The 23,345-nt window shown below is 35.4% G+C and overlaps 3 protein-coding genes across 8 annotated transcripts in view; all 3 read right to left on the reverse strand.

The window, feature by feature from the left end:
• LOC149732051 (uncharacterized) overlaps positions 1 to 23,345 on the reverse strand; it is a 125,472-nt gene that overhangs the window by 57,760 nt on the left and 44,367 nt on the right. For all 6 annotated transcript variants that reach the window (XM_089882145.1, XM_089882143.1, XM_089882144.1 and 3 more), the window contains 16 exons: positions 4,118 to 4,284; positions 3,943 to 4,057; positions 3,811 to 3,861; positions 3,677 to 3,733; positions 3,542 to 3,616; positions 3,295 to 3,483; positions 2,553 to 2,731; positions 2,256 to 2,364; positions 2,109 to 2,197; positions 1,835 to 2,045; positions 1,562 to 1,710; positions 1,267 to 1,402; positions 928 to 1,212; positions 568 to 861; positions 231 to 512; positions 77 to 170 (listed from right to left, as the gene is read on the reverse strand). In XM_089882145.1, the coding sequence (XP_089738271.1) occupies positions 77 to 170; positions 231 to 512; positions 568 to 861; positions 928 to 1,212; positions 1,267 to 1,402; positions 1,562 to 1,710; positions 1,835 to 2,045; positions 2,109 to 2,197; positions 2,256 to 2,364; positions 2,553 to 2,731; positions 3,295 to 3,483; positions 3,542 to 3,616; positions 3,677 to 3,733; positions 3,811 to 3,861; positions 3,943 to 4,057; positions 4,118 to 4,284 (2,482 nt within the window). The remainder of the gene's footprint in view (positions 1 to 76; positions 171 to 230; positions 513 to 567; positions 862 to 927; positions 1,213 to 1,266; positions 1,403 to 1,561; positions 1,711 to 1,834; positions 2,046 to 2,108; positions 2,198 to 2,255; positions 2,365 to 2,552; positions 2,732 to 3,294; positions 3,484 to 3,541; positions 3,617 to 3,676; positions 3,734 to 3,810; positions 3,862 to 3,942; positions 4,058 to 4,117; positions 4,285 to 23,345) is intronic.
• On the reverse strand, positions 14,053 to 15,747 carry LOC149732053 (uncharacterized). The gene is made up of 2 exons (XM_089882970.1): positions 15,664 to 15,747; positions 14,053 to 15,337 (listed from the first exon to the last, which is right to left on the reverse strand). The coding sequence occupies exons 1-2, from the start codon at positions 15,745 to 15,747 to the stop codon at positions 14,666 to 14,668; spliced, it is 756 nt and encodes a 251-aa protein (XP_089739096.1). The 3' UTR covers positions 14,053 to 14,665.
• On the reverse strand, positions 17,875 to 19,900 carry LOC149732054 (uncharacterized). The gene has a single exon (XM_089882176.1). The coding sequence runs from the start codon at positions 19,180 to 19,182 to the stop codon at positions 17,875 to 17,877; it is 1,308 nt and encodes a 435-aa protein (XP_089738302.1). The 5' UTR covers positions 19,183 to 19,900.

Genomic DNA, 23,345 nt, shown 5'->3' on the forward strand with positions numbered 1-23,345 from the left:
AGTGCTCTAATCAGTGTGCTACAGCATCACTCTCTTGATTGTAAAAGTAAAATGAATAGAATTGCGTATAACATACTCATAGGTTTCTATTTCCCCATCAGCTTGTTCAAACTTTACTTCTGCATGTGTATAACTTGGAACAACTTCAATAATTTGAACATTATCTGGAGCTAAACAAAATGGTTTAAATATCTAATTAAAAACCAGCATTCACAAAAAGAAAGACTTACGCATTATCAAATCTCCAACAATGAATTGTTCACCACGAGTACCATTGATTGTAAAAGCCGATACAACTCTATATTGAGCTCCGAAAGCTACATTTCTTATAACTATAGTCTGGTTTTGTGTCGAAGAGTCTGCAGTAATTTGCTGTTCGGCAACCGTAAAAGTTGGTCCTCGATACAACCAAATATTATATAAAAAGTTATAATAAATAAATCTTTCCAATTTAACAACTATACTTTGATTACCAAATGATAATATCACAGGAAGACGTGGCAAGGCATCACCTGAAAAATGTAGCCTTTACTAAACTGAACTAAGTAGAATTTATTTTATACGTACCAACCGCAAAAATGTGTTCAACTGCATTTCCCTGTAAGCCATTACTTACAGCAACAATGCGGCAGACATATGTTGTGTTGTATGGCAAAGCAAGCTGCTTTACAGAATATCTTTCTAGCACAGACGGATTAGAAGATGTGGAAATAATAGTTGTATTCCATATGCTAATATTGGAGTTGGATTTAGAAAAACATGAAGCTAGATAGTGGTCAACTTTTCCAGGTGCAGCATTAAACTCAAGGTAACTTTTGCTCTGTCTAAATGACACACCAACATTACTGACTTGTCCAGGAGCTAAAAATTTTAATTTAAAGCATGATTACTTTTGTGTGTTATATATATGGAACATGTTTTACTTACAGAGTGTAACACTTCCTACAAGTACAGCTGGACCATGAACACCTTTTATCCAAGAAGCAGCTGTGACAGAGTATTCTTCCCCATATATTAGATTGATAAAGGTTATGTTCTGCAGTGGAACACTTGATGCAATATACTTGATACCAATTGCATTAGAATTATTGGCCAATGAAATGCTAGACATGTATAACTGTGGTGTATAAGTTGCTGGTTGCAATTGAACAACAACAGACGCATTTGCTCCTTGTACTACTGTACTTGTATTGGAAGGTGGGGGTTGCAGTGCTGGTTTAATATTTAAGTTAGTCTAAATAAAATTCAACTGGCATTACAACTTACTTGTATTTGCAGCTACAGACATCCCAGCCACAGATATAGAACCAATATGAATTGTTGTAGTGCAAATATATTCACTTCCCGGCACAAGGTTGGGAAATGTAAGTTCAACAGATGGATCAACATCACTTGCTCCTATCTAAATGCAGTATTGTAATTTTAAATAAAATGAAAACAAATATTAGAAATAAAATATTATGGTAACAAATTAGTAATTTATATTCTTAAAACTACTTTTACATCAAATAATTAAGATCTCATGCTAAAATGCACTAAGCTACAGTTGCTTGTCACTTACTCTTTGAACGTTTAACTTCACTGTTTCATTTGATTTAGAAGCAATGGAGAAAACATAATATGAAACACCGTCATTGACTGTATTGTATTCTATATTTAAAGTTTCTGGTGATGCACTAGTGACGGTAAGTGTTGCATTATGAAGATTGGCTGAAAAAATAAAATTATAATTAACTTTAAACAGCATTTAAAGTTTTAAACCTAATAGTTTGTCAATGTTTAGAGATTTATATTGTGTCTGGCAAAAACATTTATTTTAATTAAGTAAACTTACTTGTTGAAATTTGTAAGTCTGTGTAATTGGAGTCAAAACCATTTACATGAGCATGGACCCATACAACATAGTTGGTTGCAGGATATAGGTCACTGACTGCTGCAAAGGCACTTGGTAGGTCAGTTATTTGTTTCACCAAAACCAGATTGGGGTTGTTAGCATTTGTTTGCAATACTGATTCTTTTGATTCAAAAACTTGGACGACATATGACTAAAAATCAGTGGAATACAGATTAGACGGAAATGTATTTGGTTAAGGTATAATAAGGTAAACCTGCGCGTGTAGAACAGGTTTCCAAGTTAAATCAAAACCACCAAGCCACACACGTTGAGCAGTAAAATTTGTAGGTTTTCCAAATTTCTCTGTATGAAATAAATTTGTTAATAAATTGCAACATTCTTTCAAATGATTAAAATATACTTGTTATATCATAAGCATATGTTGGTGATGATCCAGTAAGGTTAGGAGTGATAGTAAACCTGTAATCCGTGAAAGGCACAAGAAAGCCAACAAATGTGGCATTGAAAACCTAGAATGAATATATTATAAGCATGTGTATAAAACATACACAACATAGAATGGCAATGACATAATTAAAAATGATAATTCTATTTAATACATTATATTATTTTTATAATTGAGTTAATTGCATTGAGGAATGCCATTTAATCAGGCTAGGTATTAAAATAGTACAAAAATATTTCATGAAGTTTCTACCGAAGTGTTGTGCAATGCATGGGAGTTGGTGACAAGGGTAGCTACAATATGTGTAAGATTAGAAACTGGAGAAATGGAGACAAAGTAGGTCAGTATATGTGGGTCCAATGGCTCAAATACTATGTATGCAGATACAGGGTTGGTCCAAGTAGATATAATTTTAACAGAAGCACTCTCTCCTGAAATAGAAAATTAAAACATTTAAAGTAGTAAATTGTTTTATTATTATTACTTAGTATTTTTTGTGGCAGTACAAGTTAAAGTTAAAAGATGATTTTCATATTCTTTATCATTTATGATTTTCATATTTTTTATCATTTGTGGCTTTATATACTTTAAAACAGCAAATTCACAAGAATTAGCATTTTTTGTAGGTGAATGTCAAATACTTTTTGATTTATTCTTCTTTAGAATGCCAGTACCGTTAGACGTTTTGCACATGAACAATAACTTAAAAAAAAACGGCAGATAAAGAAAGTGCGACCTGGTGGTTAGAAGTCCTTCTAATCATTATGCTATGAGCATCTAAGAGTTGTTTAGTTTTGAAAAGAAATGAACTATTATGGATATAAAACAAACCTGGAACAGTATTTATTGCAAAGCCATTTCAACAACAACTTGTGTGGAAGAATAAGAAAGAAAATGTTTAGTAAATATGGCGAATATAAAATATTTTAGTTACTTGACGAAATTAAGGAACATTTGTTGCAAATCGATAATAAAAGTAATTAGAAGAGCAAACCTGTTGTAAAATTAACAATGCTGGATGGTGTTCCCCAATTAGTTGTTGAATTTCTCGCCCTAACAACAACTGTGTAAAGGGTGTTATGTTCCAAATTGGTTAGCAAATGTGTTGTTGATATAGTAGTTACTGACAAGCCAGCTGACAATCCAGCAGGATCTGAATATGTTAGCTGGTATATGGTTGCACCTGCAAATAGCAAAGAGCATTTACATAGATCTAAGATTTATTTAAATCAACATCTTACCGATGAGTGGTTGCCAAGAAACAATTGCAGTTGTTTCTGTCTCATTATCAATCATTACTTCAAAAATCCAAGGAACTAAGCATAAAATATTTTCATTAATTACTATAAACAAAAGAAGCAACATGTGTACCATACCATCAAAGTCGGGTTTCGAGCCATCAATAAGGCCGCTATCATTAGAATCTTTACCCTCTGAGGGAAAGGGTAAAGGTTGTTATAAAAATTAATCTATGTGCAATAAATAAAAAAAGTACTGTAAATAGACTTACTTATAGTTTGTACCTCCATCTGTACAGTTGTTGTAACAGGATAATTCATCGCTGCAAACCATTATTTCCATTAATAACAAAAAATATTAAATAAACTTTCACAGATAGAACAGTTGGTACACATACGCTTACCTGTTGTAATGTTAACGGTGAGAGAATGAAGGGCAACATTGTTTAATTGAGGAGTTATAATAACTATATAGGAAGTATTGGGATCCAATATATTCTCCAGGGTTACATTGTGACCCTACAAACAAAGTCAATGAATTTACAACAATACATATAATACATTAAAAGGAAATCTTACCGTTGAATCAGATATGTTGTGAAAGGTAATGTTTGCATAAGGTATGGAAGAATCTTTCACTGGATAAACAACAAATTCATATGCATCTACAAGGTTTTTGGACCATGGACGCAGAACAAAGTAAGCTGAAGTGGTTGTGGTTCCAAAATCAACAACAGAAACACTCACTGAAGTTTCAAAAGAAAGAATGTAATAATAATGCATGCTTAAAATTACAATAAGACTAAATTGAATAAACTCTTGCAAATGACATGCTCCAAACATGACGAATTTCATTTCATGCAAACACAAGCTCTAAAATCAACATGAACTTACAGATAGAGGAATCATCCTGAGTGGTCAGGGAAGAGGAAACATTTTCAGACAGGTGGGATGAGTCAGTAAAAGTGAGTGAATTGGTTATGTTTGTGAAAATGGTTGAAAAATATGATTGTGAAACTAAATGGGAGGAAACTGAAGGAAAAAAATCAGTTGAAGCTGCAGTTAAACGACTAGTTACTGTTTCTGTTTCAACAGTTGTTGAATCTACAGCTAATGTACTTTTAACTGAAGTTGGTTCAAGTACAAAACTAGTTGACGCTGTTGTTAAATCAACAGCAGTTAATGCCGCAGTTGAACTAGTAGTTACAGTATCTGTTCCAACAGTTGTTAAATCTGCCATTGATGTACTTTCAACCGAAGTTGATTCAGGTACAGCACTAGCGATGGCAATTGTTGCATCAACAGTACTTGATGCTGTAGTTGAACTAGTAGTTACTACTTCTAAATCAACGAAATGTAAATCTGCCACTGCTGTACTTTCAACTGTAGTCGGTTCCGTTAAAGAACTAGTTGCAGCTATTGTTGCATCAAGAGTAGTTGATGGCTCAGTTAAACCGGTAGTTACTACTTCTAATCCGACAGTTGTTAAATCTGCCATTGATGTACTTTCAACAGAAGTTGGTTCAGGTACAGAAAGAGTTATTGTTGAATCAACAGTGGTTAATTCAGTAGTTAAACTGATAGTTACCGCATCTGTTTCAACACTTTTTAAATCCGCCATTGATGTACTTTCAACCGAAGTTGATTCTGTTACAGAATTAGTTGTATCAATTGTTGCATCAACAGTAGTTAATGCAGCAGTTGAACTGGTGGTTAGTACTTCTGATCCAACAGTGGTTACATCTGCTATTAATGTACTTTCAATCAAAGTTGTTTCAGTTATAGAACTAGTTGTATTTATTGTTGCATCAACAGTAGTTGGTGCCTTAGTTGTACTGATAATTACATTATTTGATCCAACGGTTGTTAAATCTGCCATTGATGTACTTTTAACTGTAGTTGGTTCTGTTACAGAACTTGTTGTAGTAGTTGAAGCCTCAGTTGAAGTGGTAATTAGAGTATCTGTTCCAATAGTTGATAAATCTGCAGTTGATATAATATCTTCTGTAATTGATTCAGGCACAGTAATAGTTGTCGCTGTTGCTGCATCATCAGTAGCTGGTGCTGCAGTTGAACTTATAGGTATTGTTTCTGCTTCAACACTGGTAGATTCTACAGTTGGCAAAGTTTGAATTGAAGTTAATGTAGCCACAGGAGTAGTAGTCGCTGTTGTTAAACCAACAGTTGTTGATGTTGCAGTTAAACTCTCAATTAAAGCTTCCATATAAATAGTAGAAACATTTGCAGTTGAACTTCTTCCAATTGTTGTTAGTTTTGAAATTATGCTGCTGGGCACTGAGCTTGCACCAACAGAAGTTAATGCACCAGTTGAACTAATAGTTTCTGCATCTGTTTTAATAGTTGTTGAATCTGCCATTGATGTACTTTTAACCGAAAATGATTCAGTTACAGAACTAGTTGTATCCAATATTGCATCAACAGTAGTTGATACAGCAGTTGAACTGGTAGTTAGTACTTCAGATCCGACAGTTTTTGGATCTGCCATTGATGTACTTTTAACAGTAGTTGATTCAGATACAGAACTAGTAGTATCTATTGTTGCATCAACAGTAGTTGATTTAGCAGTTGAACTGGTAGTTACAAATTCTGATCCAACAGTTGTTGAATCTGCCATTGATGTACTTTTAACCGAAAATGATTCAGTTACAGAGCTAGTTGTATCATTTGTTGCATCAACAGTAGTTGATTCAGCAGTGGAACTGGAGTTAGTACTTCTGATCCAACAGTTGTTAAATCTGCCATTGATGTACCTCCAACTGTAGTTGGTTCCGTTACAGAACTAGTTGTATCTATTGTTGCATCAACAGTAGTTGAGTTAGCAGTTGAACTGGTAGTTACAAATTCTGATCCAACAGTTGTTGAATCTGCCATTGATGTACTTCCAACAGAAGTTGGTTTAGGTACAGAACTAGTTGTATTAATTGTTGCATCAACAGTAGTTGATTCAGTAGTTGAACTGGTAGTTACTAATTCTGACCAACAGCTGTTGAGTCTGCCATTGATGTACTTTCAATCGAAGTTGATTCTGTTACAGAACTAGTTGTATCTATTGTTGCATCAACAGTAGTTGATTCAGCAGTTGAACTGGTAGTTAGTACTTCTGATCCGACAGTTGTTGAATCTGCCATTGATGTACTTTCAATCGAAGTTGATTTAGTTATAGAACTAGTTGTAGGTATTGTTGCATCAACAGTTAATGATTCAGCAGTTGAAATGGTAGTTACATCATCTAATCCAACGGTTGTTAAATCTTCAATTAATGTACTTCTAACAGTAGTTGAAATACTTACAGAACTAGTTGTAGCTATTGTTGCCTCAACAGTAGTTGATTCAGCAGTTGAACTGGTAGTTACTACTTCTGATCCAACAGTTGTTGAATCTGCCATTGATGTACTTTTAACAGTAGTTGATTCAGATACAGAACTAGTCGTATCTATTGTTTCATCAACAGTTGTTGATTCAGCAGTTGAACTGGTAGTTACAAATTCTGATCCAAGAGTTGTTGAATCTGCCATTGATGTACTTTCAATCGAAGTTGATTCTGTTACAAAACTAGTTGTATCCATTGTTGCATCAACAGTAGTTAATTCAGCAGTTGAACTGGTAGTTACTAATTCTGATCCAATAGTTGTTGAATCTGCCATTGATGTACTTTCAATCGAAAATGATTCTGTTACAGAACTAGTTATATCCATTGTTCCATCAACAGTAGTTGATGTACTTTCAACTGTAGATGGTTTATGCACAAAAATAGTTGACGCTGTTATTACATCATCAGTAGTTAAATCTGTAATTGAACTGATGGTAACTGCATCAGTGTTAACACTGGTAGATTCTGCAGTTAATGTACTTTTAACTGTGGTTGATTCTGGTTTAGAACTAGTTGTATCTATTGTTGCATCAACAGTAGTTGATACAGCAGTTGCACTGGTAGTAACTACTTCCAATCCATTAGTTGTTAAATCTGCCATCGATGTACTATCAACAGAAGTTGGTTCAGGTACAAAACTAGTTATATCCATTGTTGCACCAACAGTAGTTGAACTGGTAGTTACTAATTCTGATCCAACGGATGTTGAATCTGCCATTGATGTACTTTCAACGGTAGTTGGTTTAGGTACAGAACTAGTTGTAGGCTTTGTTGCATCAACAGTAGTTGATGCCTCAGTTGAACTGGTAATTACATCATCTGATCCAACAGTCGTTGAATCTGCTATTGATGTACTTTCAACCGAAGTAGATTTAGTTACAGAACTAGTTGTATCCATTGTTGCATCAACAGTAGTTAATTCAGTAGTTGAACTGGTATTTACTAATTCTGATCCAATAGTTGTTGAATCTGCCATTGATGTACTTTCAATCGAAAATGATTCTGTTACAGAACTAGTAGTATCCATTGTTCCATCAACAGTAGTTGATTCAGTAGTTGAACTAATAGTTACTACTTCTAAACAGTTGTTGAATCTGTCATTGATGTACGTTTACCAGAATTTAATTCAGCTACAGAACTGGTTGTAGCTATTGTTGCATCAACAGTCGTTGATTCAGCAGTTGAACTGGCAGAAACGAATTCTGATCCAACAGTTGTTAAATCTGCCATTGATGTACCCCCAACAGAAGTTGGTTTTAGGTACAGAACTAGTTTTAGCTTTTGTTGCATCAAGAGTACTTGATTTAGCAGTTGAAATGGTAGTAACAGCATCTAAACCAACGAATGTTAAATCTGCCATTGATGCACTTTCAACTGTAGTTGGTTCCGTTACAGAACTAGTTGTATCCATTGTTGCATCAACAGTAGTGGATGCTGCAGTTGAAATGGTAGTTAAGAGTTCTGATCCAACAGTTGTCTGAATTGATGTACTATCAACAGAAGTTGGTTCAGGTACAGAACTAGTTGTAGCTTTTGTTGCATCAAGAATAGTTGATTCTGTAGTTAAACTGGTAGTCAGTACTTCTGAAACAACAGTTGTTGAATGTGCCATTGATGTAGTTTTAACTGAAGTTGGTTCAGGTACAGAACCAGTTGAAGCTTTTGTTGCATCAACAGTCGTTGATTCAGTAGTTGAACTGGTAGTTACTAATTCTGATCCAACAGTTGTTGAATCTGCCATTGATGTACTATCAATCGAAGTTGACTCTGTTACAGAACTAGTTGTATCCATTGTTGCATCAACAGTAGTTGATTCAGCAGTTGAACTGGTAGTTACTAATTCTGATCCAACAGTTGTTAAATCTGCCATTGATCTACTTTCAATCGAAGTTGATTCTGTTACAGAACTAGTTGTATCCGTTGTTGCATTAACAGTAGTTGATTCAGCAGTTGAACTGGAAGTTACTAATTCTGATCGAACAGTTGTTGAATCTGCCATTGATGTACTTTCAACAGAAGTTGGTTTAGTTACAGAACTAGTTGGTATTGTTGCATCAACAGTTGATGATGCCTCAGTTGAACTAGTAATTACATCATCTAATCCAACGGTTGTTAAATCTTAATTGATGTACTTCTAAAAGTAGTTGAAACACTTACAGAACTAGTTGTAGCTCTTGTTGCCTCAACAGTAGTTGATTCAGCAGTTGAACTGGCAGTTATTAATTCTGATCCAACAGTTGTTGAATCTGCCATTGATGTACTTTCAACCGAAGTAGATTTAGGAACAGAACTAGTTGTAATTATTGTTGCACCAACAGTAGTTGATTCAGCAGTTGAACTGGTAGTTACTACTTCTGATTCAACAGTCGTTGAATCTGCTATTGATGTACTTTTAACAGAAGTTGGTTCAAGTACAGAACTAGTTGTAGCTTTTGTTGCATCAAGAGTAGTTGATTCTGTAGTTAAACTGGAAGTTAGTACTTCTGAACCAACAGTTGTTGAATGTGCCATTGATGTACTTTTAACAGAAGTTGGTTCAGGTACAGAACTAGTTATATCCATTGTTGTATCAACAGTAGTTGATTCAGCAGTTGAACTGGTAGGTACTACTTCTGATTCAACAGTCGTTGAATCTGCTATTGATGTACTTGTAAGAGAAGTTTGTTCAGGTGCAGAACTAGTTGTAGGTATTGTTGCATCAACAGTAGTTGATGCCTCAGTTGAATTGGTAATTACATCATCTGATCCAACGGTTGTTGAATCTGCCATTGATGTACTTTTAACCGAAGTTGGTTTAGGTACAGAACTTGTTGTAATTATTGTTGCACCAACAGTAGTTGATTCAGTAGTTGAACTGGTAGTTACTACTTCTGATTCAACAGTCGTTGAATCTGCTATTGATGAATTTTTAACAGAAGTTGGTTCAGGTACAGAACTAATTGTAGCTTTTGTTGCATCAACGGTAGTTGATTCAGCAGTTGAACTGGTAATTACATCATCTGATCCAACAGTGGTTGAATCTGCTATTGATGTACTTTCAACCGAAGTAGATTTAGTTACAGAACTTGTTGTATCTATTGTTGCATCAACAGTAGTTGATGTACTTTCAACTGTAGATGGTTTATGCACAAAAATAGTTGACGCTGTTATTACATCATCAGTAGTTAAATCTGTAATTGAACTGATGGTACCTGCATCAGTGTTAACACTGGTAGATTCTGTAGTTAATGTACTTTTAACTGTGGTTGATTCTGGTTTAGAGCTAGTTGTATCTATTGTTGCATCAACAGTAGTTGATACAGCAGTTGCACTGGTAGTAACTACTTCTAATCCATTAGTTGTTAAATCTGCCATCGATATACTATCAACAGAAGTTGGTTTAGGTACAAAACTAGTTATATCCATTGTTGCACCAACAGTAGTTGAACTGGTAGTTACTAATTCAGATCCAACGGATGTTGAATCTGCCATTGATGTACTTTCAACGGCAGTTGGGTTAGGTACAGAACTAGTTGTAGGCTTTGTTGCATCAACAGTAGTTGATGCCTCAGTTGAACTGGTAATTACATCATCTGATCCAACAGTCGTTGAATCTGCCATTGATGTACTTTTAACTGTAGTTTGTTCTGTTACAGTACTTGTTGTAGTAGTTGATGCCTCAGTTGAACTGGTAACTACAGCATCTGTTCCAATAGTTGTTAAATCTGCAGTTGATATATTTTCTTCTGTAATTGATTCAGGCACAGTAATAGTTGTCACTGTTGCTGCATCATCAGTAGCTGGTGCTGCAGTTGAACTTATAGGTATTGTTTCTGCTACAACACTGGTAGATTCTACAGTTGGCAAAGTTTGAATTGAAGTGAATGTAGCCACAGGAGTAGTAGTCGCTGTTGTTAAACCAACAGTTGTTGATGTTGCAGTTAAACTCTCAATTAAAGCTTCCATATAAATAGTGGAAACATTTGCAGTTGAACTTCTTCCAATTGTTGTTAGTTTTGAAATTATGCTGCTGGGCACTGAGCTTGCACCAACAGAAGTTAATGCTGCAGTTGAACTGATAGTTTCTGCATCTGTTTTAATAATTGTTGAATCTGCCATTGATGTACTTTTAACCAAAAATGATTCAGTTACAGAACTAATTGTATCCATTGTTGCATCAACAGTAGTTGATTCAGCAGTTGAATTGGAAGTGACTACTCTTAATCCAACAGTTGTTGAATCTGCCATTGATGTACTTTCAACAGAAGTTGGTTCAGGTACAGAACTAGTTATACCCATTGTTGCATCGACAGTAGTTGATTTAGCAGTTGAACCGGTGGTTACTACTTCTGAACCTACAGTTGTTAAATCTGCCATTAATGTACTTTTAACTGTAGTTGGTTCAGTTACAGAACTAGAGGTAGCTTTTGTTGCATCAACAGTAGTTGATTCAGCAGTTGAACTGGTAATTACTACTTCTAATCCAACAGTTGCTGAATCTGCCATTAATGTACTTTCAACTGTAGTTGGTTCAGTTACAGAACTAGTTGTGTCCATTTTTGCATCAAGAGTAGTTGATGCCTCAGTTGAACTGGTAATTACATCATCCGATTTAATGTACTTTCAACTGTAGTTGGTTCAGTTACAGAACTAGTTGTGTCCATTTTTGCATCAAGAGTAGTTGATGCCTCAGTTGAACTGGTAATTCATCCGATCCAAAAGTCGTTAAGCCATTGATGTACTTTCAATCGAAGTTGATTTAGGTACAGAAGTAGTTGTTTTTGTTGAATCAACAGTGGTTGATTCAGCAGTTAAACTGATAGTTACAGCATCTGTTTCAAACAGTTGATAAATCTGCCATTGATGTACTTTCAACCAAAGTAGATTTTTACAGAACTTTGTATCCATTGTTGCACCAACAGTAGTTGATTCAGCAGTTGAACTGGTAGTACTAATTCTGATTCAACAGTTGTTGAATCTGCCATTGATGTACTTTTAACCGAAGTTGGTTTAGGTACAGAACTAGTTGTAATTATTGTTGCACCAACAGTAGTTGATTCAGCAGTTGAACTGGTAGTTTACTACTTCTGATTCAACAGTTGTTGAATCTGCTATTGATGTAGTTTTAACAGAAGTTTGTTCAGTGCAGAACTAGTTGTAGGTTTTGTTGCATCAAGAATAGTTGATGCCTTAGTTGAACTGGTAATTACATCTGATCCAACGGTTGTTAAATCTGCCATTGATGTACTTTTAAACTGTAGTTTGTTCTGTTACAGAACTTGTTGTAGTAGTTGATGCCTCAGTTGAACTGGTAACTACAGCATCTGTTCCAATAGTTGTTAAATCTGCAGTTGATATATTTTCTTCTGTAATTGATTCAGGCACAGTAATAGTTGTCGCTGTTGCTGCATCATCAGTAGCTGGTGCTGCAGTTGACTTATATATATGTTTGCTTCAACACTGGTAGATTCTACAGTTGGCAAAGTTTGAATTGAAGTGAATGTAGCCACAGGAGTAGTAGTCGCTGTTGTTAAACCAACAGTTGTTGATGTTGCAGTTAAACTCTCATTAAAGCTTCCATATAAATAGTAGAAACATTTGCAGTTGAACTTCTTCCAATTGTTGTTAGTTTTGAAATTATGCTGCTGGGCACTGAGCTTGCACCAACAGAAGTTAATGCTGCAGTTGAACTGATAGTTTCTGCATCTGTTTTAATAATTGTTGAATCTGCCATTGATGTACTTTTAACCAAAAATGATTCAGTTACAGAACTTATTGTATCCATTGTTGCATCAACAGTAGTTGATTCAGCAGTTGAATTGGAAGTGACTACTCTTAATCCAACAGTTGTTGAATCTGCCATTGATGTACTTTCAACAGAAGTTGGTTCAGTACAGAACTAGTTATACCCATTGTTGCATCGACAGTAGTTGATTTAGCAGTTTGAACCCGGTGGTTACTACTTCTGAACCTACAGTTGTTAAATCTGCCATTAATGTACTTTCAACTGAAGTTGGTTTCACAGAAATAGTTGTAGCTATTGTTACATCAAACAGTAATTGGTGCTGCAGTTGAACTAGCAGTTACTGCCTCTAATCCAACTGTTGTTAAATCTGCAGTTGATGTACTTTTAACTGTAGTTGGTTCAGTTACAGAACTAGGTAGCTTTTGTTGCATCAACAGTAGTTGATTCAGCAGTTGAACTGGTAATTACTACTTCTAATCCAACAGTTGCTGAATCTGCCATTAATGTACTTTCAACTGTAGTTGGTTCAGTTACAGAACTAGTTGTGTCCATTTTTGCATCAAGAGTAGTTGATGCCTCAGTTGAACTGGTAATTACATCATCCGATCCAAAAGTCGTTAAGTCTGCCATTGATGACTTTCAATCGAAGTTGATTTAGGTACAGAAGTAGTTGTTTTTGTTGAATCAACAGTGGTTGATTCAGCAGTTGAACTGATAGTTACAGCATCTGTTTTCAACATTTGTTAATCTGCCATTGATGTACTTTCAACCAAAGTAGATTTAGTTACAGAACTAGTTGTATCCATTGTTGCACCAACAGTAGTTGATTCAGCAGTTGAACTGGTAGTTACTAATTCTGATTCAACAGTTGTGAATCTGCCATTGATGTACTTTCAATCGAAGTTGATTCTTTTACAGAACTAGATGTAATCATTGTGCATCAACAGTAGTTAATTCAGCAGTTGAACTGGTATTACTAATCTGATCCAACAGTTGTTGAATCTGCCATTGATGTACTTTCAACCGAAGTAGATTTAGTTACAGAACTAGTAACCATTGTGCATCAACAATAGTTGATTCAGCAGTTGAACTGGTACTAATTCTGATCTAACAGTTGTTGAAACTGCTATGATGTACTTTCAACTGTAGTTGGTTTAGGTACAGAACTAGTTGTATTCATTGTTGAATCAACAGTAGTTGATTCAGCAGTTGAACTGGTAGTTACAAATTCTGACCCAACAGTTGTTGAATCTGCCATCGATGTACTTTCAACAGTTGATTCAGGTACAGAACTAGTTATACCAATTGTTGCATCAACACAGTAGTTGATTCAGCAGTTGAATTGGAAGTGACTACTTCTAATCCAACAGTTGTTTGAAATCTGCCATTGATGTACTTTCAACAGAAGTTGGTTCAGGTACAGAACTAGTTATACCAATTGTTGCATCGACAGTAGTTCCTCAGTTGAACTGGTAATTACATCATCTAATCCAACAGTTGCTGAATCTGCCATTAATGTACTTTTAAACTGTAGTTGGTTCAGTTACAGAACTAGTTGTGTCCATTTTTGCATCAAGAGTAGTTGATGCCTCAGTTGAACTAGTAATTACATCATCCGATCCAAAAGTCGTTAAATCTGCCATTGATGTACTTTCAATCGAAGTTGGTTTAGGTACAGAAGTAGTTGTTATTGTTGAATCAACAGTTGATTCAGCGGTTGAACTGGTAGTTACTAATTCTGATCTAACAGTTGTTGAATCTGCCATTGATGTACTTTTAACCGAAGTTGGTTTAAGTACAGAACTAGTTGTAATTATTGTTGCACCAACAGTAGTTGATTCAGCAGTTGAACTGGTAGTTACTACTTCTGATTCAACAGTCGTTGAATCTGCTATTGATGTATTTTTAACAGAAGTTGGTTCAGGTACAGAACTAGTTGTAGCTTTTCTTGCATCAACGGTAGTTGATTCAGCAGTTGAACTGGTAATTACATCACCTAATCCAACAGTGGTTAAATCTGCCATTGATGTACTTCCACCGAAGTAGATTTAGTTACAGAACTAGTATCCATTGTTGCATCAACAATAGTTGATTCAGTAGTTGAACTGGCAGTTACTAGTTCTGACCCAACAGTTGTTGTATCTGCCATTGATGTACTTTCAATCGAAGTTGATTCTGTTACAGAACTAGTTGTATCCATTGTTGCACCAACAGTAGTTGATTCAGCAGTTGAACTGGAAGTTACTAATTCTGATCCAACAGTTGTTGAATATGCCAATGATGTACTTTCAATTGAAGTTGATTCTGTTACAGAACTAGTTGTAATCATTGTTGCATCAACAGTAGTTGATTCAGCAGTTGAACTGGTAGTTACTAATTCTCTAACATTTGTTGAATCTGCCATTGATGTACTTTCAACCGAAGTAGATTCAGGAACAGAACTAGTTGTAATTATTGTTGCAGTAGTTGATTCAGCAGTTGAACTGGTAGTTACTACTTCTGATTCAACAGTCGTTGAATCTGCTATTGATGTACTTTCAAGCGAAGTTGATTCTGTTACAGAACTAGTTGTATTCATTGTTGCATCAACAGTAGTTGATTCAGCAGTTGAACTGGTAGTTACTAGTTCTGACCCAACAGTTGTTGAATCTGCCATTGATTTACTTTCAAAGTTGTAATCATTCTGTTACAGAACTAGTTAGTGAATCATTGTTGCAACAGTAGTTGATTTAGCAGTGAACTGGTAGTTACTAATTCTGATCTAACAGTTTTGAATCTGCCATTGATGTACTTTCAACCGAAAGTAGATTTAGGAACAGAACTAGTTGTTAATTATTGTTGCACCAACAGTAGTTGATTCAGCAGTTGAACTGGTAGTTACTTCTGATTCAAACAGTCGTTGAATCTGCTATTGATGTACTTTTAACAGAAGTTGGTTCAGGTACAGAACTAGTTGTAGCTTTTGTTGCATCAACGGTAGTTTGATTCAGCAGTTGAACTGGTAATTACATCATCTAATCCAACAGGGGTTGTATCTGCCATTGATGTACTTTTAACCGAAGTTGATTCAGTTACAGAACTAGTTGTATTCATTTTTGAATCAACAGTAGTTGATTCAGCAGTTGAACTGGTAGTTACTAATTCTGACCCAACAGTTGTTGAATCTGCCATCGATGTACTTTCAACAAAAGTTGATTCTGTTACAGAACTAGTTGTAATCATTGTTGCATCAACAGTAGTTGATTCAGCAGTTGAACTGGTAGTTACTAATTCTGATCTAACAGTAGTTGAACCTGCCATTGAGTACTTTCAACTGTAGTTGGTTTAGGTACAGAACTAGTTGCAATTATTGTTGCACCAACAGTAGTTGATCCAGCAGTTGAACTGGTAGTTACTTCTGATTCAACAGTCGTTGAATCTGCTTTGATGTAACAGAAGTTTTATCAGGTGCAGAAATAGTTGTAGCTTTTGTTGCATCAACGGTAGTTGATTCTGCATTGAACTGGTAATTACATCATCTGATTCAACAGTTGTTAAATCTGCCATTGATACTTTCAACCGAAGTAGATTTAGTTACAGAACTAGCTGTATCCATTGTTGCATCACAGTAGTTGATTCAGTAGTTGAACTGGTATTTACTAATTCTGATCGAACAGTTGTTGAATCTGCCATTGATGTACTTTCAATCGAAGTAGATTTAGTTACAGAACTAGTTGTATCCATTGTTGCATCAACAATAGTTGATTCAGCGGTTGAACTGGTATTTACTAATTCTGATCGAACAGTTGTTGAATCTGCCATTGATGTACTTTCAATCGAAGTTTTAGTTACAGAACTAGTTGTATCCATTGTTGCATCAACAATAGTTGATTCAGTAGTTGAACTGGTAGTTACTAATTCTGATCCAACAGTTGTTGAATCTGCTATTGATGTTACTTTTATCCGAAGGGTTAGTTACAGAACTAGTTGTATCCATTGTTGCATCAACAATAGTTGATTCAGTAGGTAAACTGGTATTTACTAATTCTGATCCAACAGTTGTTGAATCTGCCATTGATGTACTTTGCATCGAAGTAGATTTAGTTACAGAACTAGTATCCATTGTTGCATCAACAATAGTTTGATTCAGAAGTTGAACTGGTAGTTACTAATTCTGATCCAACAGTTGTTAAATCTGCCATTGATATACTTTTAACCGAAGTTGGTTTAGGTACAAAACTAGTTGTAATTATTGTTGCATCAACAGTAGTTGATTCAGCAGTTGAACTGGTAGTTACTACTTCTGATTCAACAGTTGTTGAATCTGCTATTGATGTACTTTTAACAGAAGTTTGTTCAGGTGCAGAACTAGTTGTAGGTTTTGTTGCATCAACAGTAGTTGATGCCTCAGTTGAACTGGTAATTACATCATCTGATCCAACGGTTGTTAAATCTGCCATTGATGTACTTTTAACTGTAGTTTGTTCTGTTACAGAACTTGTTGTAGTAGTTGATGCCTCAGTTGAACTGGTAACTACAGCATCTGTCCCAATAGTTGTTAAATCTGCAGTTGTTATATTTTCTTCTGAAATTGATTCAGGCACAGTAATAGTTGTCACTGTTGCTGCATCATCAGTAGCTGGTGCTGCAGTTGAACTTATAGGTATTGGTTCTGCTTCAACACTGGTAGATTCTACAGTTGGAAAAGTTTGAATTGAAGATAATGTAGCCACAGGAGTAGTAGTCGCTGTTGTTAAACCAACAGTTTGTTGATGTTGCAGTTAAACTCTCAATTAAAGCTTCCATATAAATAGTAGAAACATTTGCAGTTGAACTTCTTCCAATTGTTGTTAGTTTTGAAATTATGCTGGGCACTGAGCTTGCACCAACAGAAGTTAATACTGCAGTTGAACTGATAGTTTCTGCATCTGTTTTAATAATTGTTGAATCTGCCATTGATGTACTTTTAACCAAAAATGATTCAGTTTTACAGAACTAATTGTATCCATTGTTGCATCAACAGTAGTTGATTCAGCAGTTGAATTGGAAGTGACTACTTCTAATCCAACAGTTGTTGAATCTACCATTGATGTACTTTCAACAGAAGTTGGTTCAGGTACAGAACTAGTTATATCCATTGTTGCATCGACAGTAGTTGATTTAGCAGTTGAACCGGTGGTTACTACTTCTGAACCTACAGTTGTTAAATCTGCCATTAATGTACTTTCAACTGAAGTTGGTTTAGGCACAGAAATAGTTAGCTATTGTTGCATCAACAGTAATTGGTGCTGCAGTTGAACTAGCAGTTACTGCCTCTAATCCAACGGTTGTTAAATCTGCAGTTGATGTACTTTTAACTGTAGTTGGTTCCGTTACAGAACTAGTGGTAGCTTTTGTTGCATCAACAGTAGTTGATTCAGCAGTTGAACTGGTAGTTGCTAATTCTAATCCAACAGTTGCTGAATCTGCCATTAATGTACTTTCAACTGTAGTTGGTTCAGTTACAGAACTAGTTGTGTCCATTTTTGCATCAAGAGTTGATGCCTCAGTTGAACTGGTAATTACATCATCCGATCCAAAAGTCGTTAAGTCTGCCAATGATGTACTTTCAATCGAAGTTGGTTTAGGTACAGAAGTAGTTGTTTTTGTAGAATCAACAGTGGTTGATTCAGCAGTTACACTGATAGTTACAGCATCTGTTTCAACAGTTGTTAAATCTACTATCGATGTACTTTCAACAAAAGTTGATTCTGTGACAGAACTAGTTGTATTCATTGTAGCATCAACAGTAGTTGATTCAGCGGTTGAACTGGTAGTTACTAATTCTGACCCAACAGGTGTTGAAACTACCATTGATGTACTTTCAATTGAAGTTGATTCTGTTACAGAACTAGTTGTAATCATTGTTGCATCAACAGTAGTTGATTCAGCAGTTGAACTGGTAGTTACTAATTCTGATCTAACAGTTGTTAAATCTGCCATTGATGTACTTTCAACCGAAGTAGATTTAGGTATAGAACTAGTTGTAATTATTGTTGAACCAACAGTAGTTGATTCAGCAGTTGAACTGGTAGTTACTAATTCTGATTCAACAGTCGTTGAATCTGCTATTGAGGTACTTTTGAAAGAAGTTGGTTCAGGTACAGAACTAGTTGTAGCTTTTGTTGCATCAACGGTAGTTGATTCAGCAGTTGAACTGGTAATTACATCATCTACTCCAACAGTTGTTGTATCTGCCATTGGTGTACTTTTAACCGAAGTTGATTCAGTTACAGAACTAGTTGTATTCATTGTTGAATCAACAGTAGTTGATTCAGCAGTTGAACTGGTAGTTACTACTTCTAATCCAACAGTTGTTGAATCTGCCATTAATGTACTTTCAACTGTAGTTGGTTCAGTTACAGAACTAGTTGTATTCATTGTTGAATCAACAGTAGTTGATTCAGCAGTTGAACTGGTAGTTACTACTTCTAATCCAACAGTTGTTGAATCTGCCATTAATGTACTTTCAACTGTAGTTGGTTCAGTTACCAAACTAGTTGTATCCATTTTGCATCAAGAGTAGTTGATGCCTCAGTTGAACTGGTAATTACATCATCCGATCCAAAAGTCGTTAAGTCTGCCATTGATGTACTTTCAATCGAAGTTGATTTAGGTACAGAAGTAGTTGTTTTTGTTGAATCAACAGTGGTTGATTCAGCAGTTAAACTGATTACAGCATCTGGTTCAACAGTTGTTAAATCCGCCATTGATGTACTTTCAACAGAAGTTGATTCTGTTACAGAACTAGTTGTATTCATTGTTGCATCAACAGTAGTTGATTCAGCGGTTGAACTGGTAGTTACTAATTCTGACCCAACAGTTGTTGAATCTGCCATTGATTTACTTTCAATCGAAGTTGATTCTGTTACAGAACTAGTTGTAATCATTTTTGCATCAACGGTAGTTGATTCAGCAGTTGAACTGGTAATTACATCATCTACTCCAACAGTTGTTGTATCTGCCATTGGTGTACTTTTAACCGAAGTTGATTCAGTTACAGAATAGTTGTATTCATTGTTGAATCAACAGTAGTTGATTCAGCAGTTGAACTGGTAGTTACTACTTCTAATCCAACAGTTGTTGAATCTGCCATTAATGTACTTTCAACTGTAGTTGGTTCAGTTACAGAACTAGTTGTATTCATTGTTGAATCAACAGTAGTTGATTCAGCAGTTGAACTGGTAGTTACTACTTCTAATCCAACAGTTGTTGAATCTGCCATTAATGTACTTTTCAACTGTAGTTGGTTCAGTTACCAAACTAGTTGTATCCATTTTGCATCAAGAGTAGTTGATGCCTCAGTTGAACTGGTAATTACATCATCCGATCCAAAAGTCGTTAAGTCTGCCATTGATGTACTTTTCAATCGAAGTTGATTTAGGTACAGAAGTAGTTGTTTTTGTTGAATCAACAGTGGTTGATTCAGCAGTTAAACTGATAGTTACAGCATCTGGTTCAGTTGTTAAATCCGCCATTGATGTACTTTTCAACAGAAGTTGATTCTGTTACAGAACTAGTTGTATTCATTGTTGCATCAACAGTAGTTGATTCAGCGGTTGAACTGGTAGTTACTAATTCTGACCCAACAGTTGTTGAATCTGCCATTGATTTACTTTCAATCGAAGATTCTGTTACAGAACTAGTTGTAATCATTTTTGCATCAACAGTAGTTTCAGCAGTTAAACTGGTATTTACTAATTCTGATCCAACAGTTGTTGAATCTGCCATTGATGTACTTTCAACCGAAGTAGATTTAGTTACAGAACTAGTATCCATTGTTGCATCAACAATAGTTGATTCAGTAATTGAACTGGTAGTTACTAAATCTGATCTAACAGTTGTTGAACTTGCTATCGATGTACTTTCAACTGTAGTTGGTTTAGGTACAGAACTAGTTGCAATTATTGTTGCACCAACAGTAGTTGATCCAGCAGTTGTTAGTTACTAATTCTGATCTAACAGTTGTTGAATCTGCCATTGATGTACTTTCAACCGAAGTAGATTTAGTTACAGAACCAGTTGTAACCATTGTTGCATCAACAGTAGTTGATTCAGCAGTTGAACTGGTAGTTACTACTTCTGATTCAACAGTCGTTGAATCTGCTATTGATGTACTTTTAACAGAAGTTTGTTCAGGTGCAGAAATAGTTGTAGCTTTTGTTGCATCAGCGGTAGTTGATTCTGCAGTTGAACTGGTAATAACATCATCTGATCCAACAGTTGTTAAATCTGCATTGATGTACTTTCAACCGAAGTAGATTTAGTTACAGAACCAGTTGTAACCATTGTTGCATCAACAGTAGTTGATTTAGCAGTTGAACTGGTATTTACTAATTCTGATCCAACAGTTGTTTGAATCTGCTATTGATGTACTTTCAACCGAAGTAGATTTAGTTACAGAACTAGTTGTATCCATTGTTGCATCAAAAATAGTTGATTCAGTAATTGAACTGGTAGTTACTAATTCTGATCTAACAGTTGTTGAATCTGCCATTGATGTACTTTCAACCGAAGTAGATTTAGTTACAGAACCAGTTGTAACCATTGTTGCATTAACAGTAGTTGATTCAGCAGTTGAACTGGTAGTTACTACTTCTGATTCAACAGTCGTTGAATCTGCTATTGATGTACTTTTAACAGAAGTTTGTTCAGGTGCAGAAATAGTTGTAGCTTTTGTTGCATCAGCGGTAGTTGATTCTGCAGTTGAACTGGTAATTACATCATCTGATCCAACAGTTGTTAAATCTGCCATTGATGTACTTTCAACCGAAGTAGATTTAGTTACAGAACCAGTTGTAACCATTGTTGCATCAACAGTAGTTGATTTAGCAGTTGAACTGGTATTTACTAATTCTGATCCAACAGTTGTTGAATCTGCTATTGATGTACTTTCAACCGAAGTAGATTTAGTTACAGAACTAGTTGTATTCATTGTTGCATGAACAGTAGTTGATTCAGCGGTTGAACTGGTAGTTACTAATTCTGATCTAACAGTTGTTGAATCTGCCATTGATGTACTTTTAACCGAAGTTGGTTTAGGTACAGAACTAGTTGTAATTATTGTTGCACCAACAGTAGTTGATTCAGCAGTTGAACTGGTAGTTACTACTTCTGATTCAACAGTCGTTGAATCTGCTATTGATGTACTTTTAACAGAAGTTTGTTCAGGTGCAGAAATAGTTGTAGCTTTTGTTGCATCAACGGTAGTTGATTCTGCAGTTGAACTGGTAGTTACTAATTCTGATCTAACAGTTGTTGAATCTGCCATTGATGTACTTTCAACCGAAGTAGATTTAGTTACAGAACCAGTTGTAACCATTGTTGCATCAACAGTAGTTGATTTAGCAGTTGAACTGGTATTTACTAATTCTGATCCAACAGTTGTTGAATCTGCTATTGATGTACTTTCAACCGAAGTAGATTTAGTTACAGAACTAGTTGTATCCATTGTTGCATCAAAAATAGTTGATTCAGTAATTGAACTGGTAGTTACTAATTCTGATCTAACAGTTGTTGAACCTGCTATCGATGTACTTTCAACTGTAGTTGGTTTAGGTACAGAACTAGTTGTATTCATTGTTGAATCAACAGTAGTTGATTCAGCAGTTGAACTGGTAGTTACTAATTCTGACCCAACAGTTGTTGAATCTGCCATGGATGTACTTTCAACAAAAGTTGATTCTGTTACAGAACTAGTTGTAATCATTGTTGCATCAACAATAGTTGATTCAGTAGTTGAACTGGTAGGTACTACTTCTGATTCAACAGTCGTTGAATCTGCTATAGATGTACTTTTAACAGAAGTTGGTTTAGGTACAGAACTACTTGTAGCTTTTGTTGCATCAACAGTAGTTGATTCAGCAGTTGAACTGGTAGTTACTAATTCTGATTCAACAGTCGTTGAATCTGCTATTGATGTACTTTTAACAGAAGTTGGTTTAGGTACAGAACTACTTGTAGCTTTTGTTGCATCAACGGTAGTTGATTCTGCAGTTGAACTGGTAATTACATCATCTGATCCAACAGTTGTTAAATCTGCCATTGATGTACTTTCAATCGAAGTAGATTTAGTTACAGAACTAGTTGTATCCATTGTTGCATCAACAGTAGTTGATTCAGCAGTTGAACTGGTAGTTACTAATTCTGATTCAACAGTCGTTGAATCTGCTATTGATGTACTTGTAACAGAAGTTTGTTCAGGTGCAGAACTAGTTGTAGCTTTTGTTGCATCAACCGTAGTTGATGCCTCAGTTGAACTGGTAATTACATCATCTGATCCAACGGTTGTTAAATCTGCCATTGATGTACTTTCAACAGAAGTTGGTTCAGGTACAGAACTAGTTATATCCATTGTTGAATCAACAGTAGTTGATTCAGCAGTGGAACTGGAAGTGACTAGTTTTAATCCAAGAGTTGTTAAATCTGCCATTGATGTACTTTCAATAGAAGTTGGTTTAGGTACAGAACTAGTTATATCCATTGTCGCATCAACAGTAGTTGATTCAGCAGTTGAACTGGTAGGTACTACTTCTGATTCAACAGTCGTTGAATCTGCTATTGATGTACTTGTAACAGAAGTTTGTTCAGGTGCAGAAATAGTTGTAGGTATTGTTGCATCAACAGTAGTTGATGCCTCAGTTGAATTGGTAATTACATCATCTGATCCAACG

Source organism: Ciona robusta, chromosome 8 (assembly GCF_009617815.1).
Source record: "Ciona robusta chromosome 8, ASM961781v2".
Lineage (NCBI taxonomy): Eukaryota > Metazoa > Chordata > Ascidiacea > Phlebobranchia > Cionidae > Ciona > Ciona robusta.